Source organism: Lithobates pipiens, unplaced genomic scaffold (genome assembly GCF_037356315.1).
Source record: "Lithobates pipiens isolate NorthernLeopardFrog02 unplaced genomic scaffold, aLitPip1_a1.2 Scaffold_22, whole genome shotgun sequence".
Classification (NCBI taxonomy): Eukaryota; Metazoa; Chordata; class Amphibia; order Anura; family Ranidae; genus Lithobates; species Lithobates pipiens.
In genome coordinates this window covers 114,547,754-114,556,269 of record NW_027507784.1, presented here as the reverse complement: position 1 = coordinate 114,556,269, position 8,516 = coordinate 114,547,754, and the positions used below count along the sequence as shown (strand labels likewise).

The window sequence follows — 8,516 nt, the reverse complement described above, 5'->3', positions numbered from 1 at the left end:
AATGCTCTAGTGCTCTGCAGTCTGGAAATTTTTTCACCCAACACCTAGAGGTTCACAATATTTGTTTTATTTAGTCATAGTTTAAAATATCTTTTAAGAAAATGTATGTTTGGTAAGTGTACTGTATGTGCCATGTGTCTTTTTTAATGTCTTTTTAAAAAAAATGATATAATATATAAAATATAGAATACTTACCCCATTATTTTCTTACAGATATTTGACAGCAGACCATTCCATCAGACAATTTTGCTACCTGGATCAACTGCCCTGTCTGTGAGAACCTTAGATGAATTATCTTTTATACCTGACAGCTATGAAGGGGAATGGATTTGTACCACCGACCTAGTGCAAATGGGACCCAAGAAAAGGCCAAGACTTTTACCACCTGATGTTAAAATGTATGTCTTTATTGAAAAAAGACCCACAAAAACTGCATTCTGTCCTTATGGGTGTTGTCACAAATTATATCACTATGCAACACAAGCAGAAGAACCGTATAAAACGAAAGCTCTCTATAATCCAACAGTTTATGAGAGCCCAGAGACATGTTAACCTTCAAAATCTATATTTCTGATTTATTAATCAGAAGATATGATATGGGTTGAAAAGAGAATTCTTATTGACAAAGGAAAGGGAGGTTTAACATAACACCATTTATTAGAGTACGTTACAGGTTTATCTAATACACAGAAAATATCTATAGTCTAAGTGAGGGAGTAAAATATTAGTTTAAAATACAACAAGAGTACAATACATTCATTACAATACAAAACAGGACATATGACAATTCGGTATACCTTGTAAGTGCTGGGAGATGATCTGATATGTTACCTAATATTGGTCCATAGCTCTGGTCAGTTCTCATCTGCCATTACCCTAGGGTTGGGGTCTCCTTAAAAAGGGCCATCTCTCATTGACTTGCATAGGACCACACTGATTGGTTAGCGATAATTAGTCTGAAGCCCACTTAATTAAAGAGGAAGTTTGCTCTTGAATAGGACACTTAACTATGCATAGTCCCAGCCGGGGTAAATTGTCCATTCCTGAACAGATCAAAGAAATATTTTAAGCATATCAACCACCCTTTGAAATGGATAAATGGTGGATTAGCACGGAAGAATACACAAGCCTTTATCTAGCAAATGAATTCGGCTCCGTACCGACTACACACCCCAAATGGTATCTGTTCGTGGGTTTTGATTATTACATTAGGTAAACAGCAGGACATCTCCCTCACACCCACACTTAGCATACCTGTGAGACAAAGGTATTGTTAATTGAATTATATACGCTGACCAGACGTCTGTTCCTGTACATCAAACCATCTGTGCCGGTTAAGCTAAACTACTTCTTTATTTCTTATACTAATATCTACATCTATAATACAAATATTCCCAGTTGCTAATGGAGATTACTCATAAACTCCTCATAAGGCAACAGATGACCCCTTGTGGCAAGTTGAGTCCAATGAAACGACGCCACACTTAAGTGAGTAATTGTATATGTCTAATCTCCATTAGTGAGTTCAGTTTCTCTCTCTGCCATCTTAGAAGTCGGCCGAGATATATCACCATACCCGTCATAAATAACAGTACCCCACACTGCAATATGAGAAGACCTTTTATTCCCATTTCTACCCAGGTCCTGGTGGTGACCAAACTGAAATCCCCATCATGTAAAAGTTCATTCAACCTTTTCCCTGTTTTCTCCATATCATTACTAATTTGAATTATATGGGTATCCTTCCTTGCGAGCAGATTGTGAAGGTTTACTGACAGAGTATCAATTTTTATATCAAAATGGGGTAGATAGGTTATAGGATCTGGGACATCAGGGGGACTCTCAATGATATAGTCTTCTGTTAACACTGGTATGGGGGTTACTACAGTTTGCCCAATAATAGTGTACTCGTGTGGAATGAAGCAAAAATTTGGATAGGGTATGGGACACGACTGACCCCCATAGAGAAATGTCTGGTGATTGGTAACGACACAGTACAGTCCATCCATGTGGTAGGTGACCTTTGTGCTAGGTGTTCTCCATTTTGACAGCTTCACTGGGCAGTTAGCTTCCATCTCACTTGTGCTGGTTTCTTGAGGTGGGTGGCGTGGACTTTCCAGTTGGGGGTCCCTCGCTACTTTGGCGGTGGGATCCGGGTCATTGCTTAGACCACAGACTGGAGTGTCAATTTCAAACACATCACAACGGCATAAGTACCTATTGTCTTTGACAGTGCAGCAGGCAGTGTGTGGTGCTTTCCATCGCCCTTGAACTTGAATGAGCATTTCGGGGAGGTGCAACCTTTCCTTGTACACGTCGTTTTCAAGGTACCCGAGGGAGTGTATGGACGCCATCGTGTTAAAGTAGTCATCTTGTGGATGGAACACTGGCAGCGACATGGTGAAGGAAACATACATTAGGTCCCGGTAGGCGCACAGGGACGGGCTCTTCTTGCAAGCAAATGGCCCTCTATTTGGGTGTGGTGTTACTATCCCTATATTTCGAATTGTGGAAACTGGCAGAGGTTTGCACTTGTCTCCAGAATGTACATTCATTCCACCACTATTATTAGTGTGAGTACAATACCATTGGGTAAGGTCGGTATCTCTTAATATATCAGGGATTTTACCTGCTTGGATATCTCGGATGATATTAGTGACCTTGGTTAAAACAAAATTTCCATACGCAGTGCATATTACCTCTTTCCCCATACCATCCTCTCTAGCTTTCTGATTATTTATGTTTATGATTTCGTTGATTTTCTGTTGTGTCTTTTCAAACAACTGGGCAATATCTTTCATGTTATACACCGTAAACCTTTCCTCCTCTGCAAGCCCCTCAACACCCTGCAGAACTGGTTTCAGCACTTGCCGACCCTCTTTTTGTTCAAAATTTCCGATATGCCTGCGAATCGCTGACAAATCGGCTCGGTTCCAAATTGACATGCCAGATCCAAAAAGTCCTGGGATGGACCCAAGTATGCTGTCCAACCCCTTTAACTTTCTGGATCTGAAAATGCCCCTATGGGGAGTGAGGTTTGGTTCTGCAAATGGGTCCTGAGTTCGGCTTGCATGGGAGGCAATCAAATCTACCAGCAAGGAGGAGTAAAACAGAGACACATTTGTCCGGGCACATGAGCCGAATTCAGCCATGTTCCACTGGGACAAATTAAGTACCACGGGTACATGAATGAACTTAACGTTATTGAACAGAATTCCAGGGATTGATGTTGCCGTTAGGCCACTAGGTGGTCCCTCTTGCAGTGATGGGCATTCCAAGGATGTTGGTTCATAGTAGGGGATTGCAGCTGTATTTTTGGGCAAAATGGTAGGAGCAGGGGTGTTAGTCTTTGGGGACACGTGCAAGGTGACTTTTCCTGGGACGTACTGAAGAGTGGATGCCTGTGTGTTGCTGGACAAGGGGATGGAGATAACAAAAGAATATTTCCACTCTCCGGCATCACTCAACCGTGTCTCTTGAATCAACAAGGATCCATTCTGAAAACTCATGACTCTATCCAGGTAGTCAGTGATATTCCCTGCGACGCCGTTACCCCAGACGAGATGATTATCAATGGGACTCCACCAATATACTTGCTTCCCCACAGTCCCTACAATGGCCACAGGTAATAAAATGGATTCCCCCTCTAGGCAGTAGACAGGATTCTTGTCAACGATCACGCTGATGAGTGGTCCAGTCTCCTCTTCCTTGGTAGTTGTGATCAGCTGGAGCAGGATAACGATCCACATCGACTTCATGGCTCTAAAAGGAAAGAAAGCAGCACATTTTAGTTGATTTCTTTGGCTCCATGGAACTGTTTCAGTTGGTTCGCATGAACCCATTTATCTTGTGTCTTTTTGCCCGCCTCTATTCTGATTTTATATACAGAAGGACTTAATTTATCAATAATAGAAAATGGACCTCTCCATTTTTGACTTAGACTGTGATCCAGGGGACGTAGTTCCAAGAACATAACTCGGTCTCCTATGGCCCAAGTGCATTCTCGAACCCCTTTGTCAAAATACGCCTTGGCTTTCTTTTGACTTTTACCCATTTGTGCTGCGGCAAATACATGGATCTCTTTTACCGCTTTTTGGAGTTTAAGGAGGTATTGGTCCATTGACAGTCTGTCTATGGTAGGTGTATGCATCTCTAGCCAGAGATGTTCAGGGAGTCTCATCTGTCTACCTGTCAGCACTTCAAAGGGTGTCAGCCGGGTAGCATATGAGGGGGTTGCTCGGATGGCCATGGCCAGTAATGGCAGCAGATTATCCCAGTTCTTACCATTGATGTGTACAAATTTTTTTAGCATTGTCTTAATCTGCCGATTGGCTCTTTCAACCTGACCTGAAGATTCTGGGTGATATGGAATGTGAAATTTTTGCTCCACCCCTAACATCTGTAGGCAGGTTTTTACCACCTTTCCAGTAAAATGGGTCCCCTGATCTGACTCTATTGATCCTGGGAGCCCCCATCTACTGAACACCTGTTCCACTAAAATCTTAGCCGTATTTTGTGCAGTGTTACTTTTGGTTGGGAAGATCTCTGCCCATTTAGAAAATAAATCTGTGACTACGAAGATGAATCTGTTGTTTCTAGAAGTGACTGGCAAGGGTCCCATGTAATCCATTTGTAAGGCATTCCATGGCCCTTCTTTCAGTCTAATTCGTAAAGGGGCATTGATCTTCCTTGGTGCGGGGTTAACCTGTGCACAGACAATACAATTGTCACAATACTGCTTCACATCTGCCATCATGGAAGGCCACCAACCTATGTTCTTGAGCCGCTCACCTGTTTTCTCTGACCCTTGATGACCCCCAGTAGGCAGGTCATGCACTATGTAAATCATTTCATTTTGGTATTTTTCAGGAACCACCCAAGTTACTTCATCTCCATGATGTAACAATACCTTTTTATCTTCTGACAATGTGAGGTGTTTTATATATTTTGCCAAAGTATTCCCCTCAGAGAGTTCTCCAGTCTCATTTTGCAGTTTTTGCATTATTTCCTTAATGTTGTCATCCTGGCATTGTATGTCCGAAATATCCGGAACTACTATGCAGGATTTTGTGAGGGCACAAACACTGGGGCACAAGACTAGGTCCGGTAAATTCGACGGAATTTCCCAGATCTCCCCTCCCTGTGCTCCTTGTTTGGCCAAGCAATCCGCCGCCTCATTTTGTTCCCAGTATGGGGCAGTACCTGAATGACCTTTAACTTTGCACACCCATGGTTTGACTGGCAACTTTTGCACCAATGATACAATATATTTCAACAGGGATGCATGTTTAAGTGGAGACCCATCTGAGGACATGTACTGGTGGGTGTGCCAGAAGGGCAGAAATTCTGTAAGAGCATTACAGACCCACGCAGAATCTGAGTATAAAACAATTTCTTGGTCCCCTTTCATCAGTTCTAGGGCATGAGCGATTGCAGCCATTTCCGCAAATTGTGCTGATTTGACTTTACATGACCGAAAGATTGATGTTTGAGTCTTTGCTTGTGGATTGATATAGTATATTCCAAATCCTGCACATGGAGAACCCTCCACGTAAAAACATGATCCATCTGTGAAAATTTGGCCTGCGTTTTCAGGGACAAAGGTCTAAAGAATTGTTGTGCCGCTGATTGTGGGGTGATATCACATTCATGTGGTACTCCCTGGTAAAGGAGGCCATGGGCTCTAGTGGACGGATTATTTGTGTGTTGAACTTTAATGTCTCTGTCTTGAAGCAACAAAGCCCAATGGGCCAATCTGGCATTGGATACATTGCCATCCTTCACTCGGTCTGTGAGTAAAAATTTAGTGGGAGTGTGCGTTGTGTGCAGGATGACTGGGTTAAGTCCTATGATGTATGTGAAGTATTTCACTGCCCAAAACGTAACTAGGAGGTGTTTTTCACATAGAGAGTACTTCATTTCCACAGGAGATAATAATTTAGACGCATATGAAATGGGTCTCTGTTGCCCATGGATTTCCTGTGACAGAACAGCTGACATGGCTGTCTCTGATATGGCAGTCTCAATGTGAAAGGGCAGTTGGTACTCTGGGTTGGCTAATGCTGGCGCTTGCGCTAAAGCTTCTTTAAGCTCCTGCACTGCCTTGGTGTGTTGCTCAGTCCATTGCCATTGGGTATCCTTTTTCAACAAATCATACAGTGGTGCAGATTTTTGTGCAAATTCAGGGATGAAAGCCCGTGAATAATTTACCAATCCTAAAAAAGATCTCAGAGTCGGGATGCTCACTGGCAGCGGTAATTGTAGAATGGCTTTTACCTTTTCCGTTGCTATCTTACGTCCGTTTGCTGTCACTGTAATCCCAAGAAAAGACACAGATTCCTTCAACAATTGTGCCTTAATGGGATTACACTTCAGTCCCGCCTTTCCTAGGATCTGCAGAAGTTCCTCCAATAGCCGCAAATGTTCTTCTTTGTCGCATGTGGCTAGCAACAAATCGTCCACGTACTGGAAAAGATTCTTTGGAGAAGAAAAATCAATTAAAATATCTCTCATGGTTGCATGAAATAACGTAGGAGAGTTATGAAATCCTTGAGGGACAGAATTGAAAGTATACTGTTTTCCGAGAAATGTAAATGCAAATTTGTATTGACATTCTTCTGACAACGGTAATGACCAAAAACCATTTGATATGTCCAGCACTGTGAAATATTTGTGTTTGGGATTTAACATGCTCAACACATCCGGGACAGATGCAACGGTGGGGGCGCAATTGTTTGTAATACTGTTCAATTTGCGGTAATCGATTGTTAATCTCCACGAATTGTCAGTACTTTTGCGAATCGGCCATATTGGCGCATTTGTTGTTGATACACATGGTCTGATGACCTTTTGGTCAAGCAGTGACTCTATGGTTTCCTGTATGTAGCTGATAGCTTCCTTTGGAAAGGGGTATTGTTTCTGCGGAACTGGGTCTGGCCCACTGATGTGTATTACCGTATTTACCTTTCCACAGTCATGTTTGTGTTTTGCAAAGGATCCCTGATGTCTTTCTATCACAGGGTGCAGAAGCTGATGTTCTGGGTGATCTGTAATGATCTCCAGTATGTCATATTTTAAATCATTGCGTTTGATGGCTGCAATTGTGTGAGAATCAGGTATCACAATGGTGCTATTCTGATCAGTTGGAACCCCTTGCAATAATAACAGGTTGGTCAGATCCAACATACATCCATTGGTAATTAAGAAGTCTGAACCCAGCAGGCTGGTTTCATTTGGCAAACACATTAATGCTAATGGCTGTTTTAGGGTTAACTCACCAATTTGGATTGTTAGGGGCTTGGACAAGGCAGACTCAACATTATGTCCAGCAAAGCTCTGGAGCTTCAGTGGCTTTCCTGAAGATAGTGTTGAGTTTAAGGGATCTTTGTCATGCATAATTGATATCGCCGCCCCTGTGTCGATTAACATGGCACATTGACGGCCCCTAATCAACGCTGACACTACAGGGCGCCCACACCTATCCAGAGAAATAGGTGCTAAGATTTTGGGGCCTTGTAGTTGTCACCATTGATGACGGTTAGCCTCTGTCTGGGAAGCTACCTGTACTTCCTTTCCAGGGCCTACTTGAAAGGCCTGTAATTGTTGTCGCAACTCTGCATAAGTAGGAGCTCTTTCTGTGTCACTGACATGCTTGCCCTGTGATAGGTGGCTATGAGAGTTTTCTCTTCCTCTGCCTCTGCCTCTATAACCTGATTTCCCCCTATATCCCCTCCCCCTCCCTTGTAAACTTTTGTCCCAGTTAGGGTTGTATGGAGGATTGGCTTCTCCTGGGGCATGGGGGCCTTCTACGGTGGTAGTCCTGCATTGTACTGCAGCCACCTTCCTAAACAGCTGTTTCTCTTCTCTTTCCTTAAGCCTGTGCTGTTTATAGGCTTGGATGGCATGGAATGATCTATGTATTAATCCAATCACCTCCTCATAGCTATGTTTTCTAGGATCTATTAAATGCTCACATTTTATTCGAATAGCGGGATGGGCATTGTGTATCAGTAGGTTCTTATATTCCATGTCCTCTCTAGTGGTTTTACCATTGTTAGTGTTATATGCTGCCCACAATCTATTGGCATAAACTAAAGGATTTTCCTCATTACTTTGTTTGATTTGATAGGCCACCATCAAACCTATAGCTGAGGGGTTTATGACTTTTTGCAATTCGGCCACGGTTACTTTGTAGCTCCCTTTGCCTTCCTTAATTTGATCTGGGAGTGCATTCCAGGTGTGGGCGTCAAGGGTTAATTGTAACACCTTAACTTGGTCACTAGGATTTCGCACACCTAAGAGCTCACACCTCTGTTGTACATTGGTTGCATGTGAAGTAATGTGTTCATTCGTTTTAATTTTGCCAATGAAATCCGCTACACTCATAAGGGTTTTTACAGGTTGAATTGGATATACATTGGAAATCACCTCATTTCCTTCACTATCAAAGCCCAAAAATGTTTGATTTCCTTCAGTAGAGGAGGAAATCTGGGTCCTACCCATGATGGGGAACTTGT

General features: G+C 42.6%; 1 protein-coding gene across 1 annotated transcript; it reads right to left on the bottom strand.

Annotated features, from left to right (window-relative positions):
- Window positions 1-633: 633 nt before the first annotated feature.
- LOC143924072 (uncharacterized) lies at window positions 634-6,420 on the bottom strand. Its single transcript, XM_077448116.1, has 2 exons — window positions 6,277-6,420; window positions 634-3,762 (listed from the first exon to the last, which is right to left on the bottom strand). The coding sequence occupies exon 2, from the start codon at window positions 3,756-3,758 to the stop codon at window positions 1,485-1,487; it is 2,274 nt and encodes a 757-aa protein (XP_077304242.1). The 5' UTR covers window positions 3,759-3,762; window positions 6,277-6,420; the 3' UTR covers window positions 634-1,484.
- Between the last annotated feature and the right edge of the window lie 2,096 nt (window positions 6,421-8,516).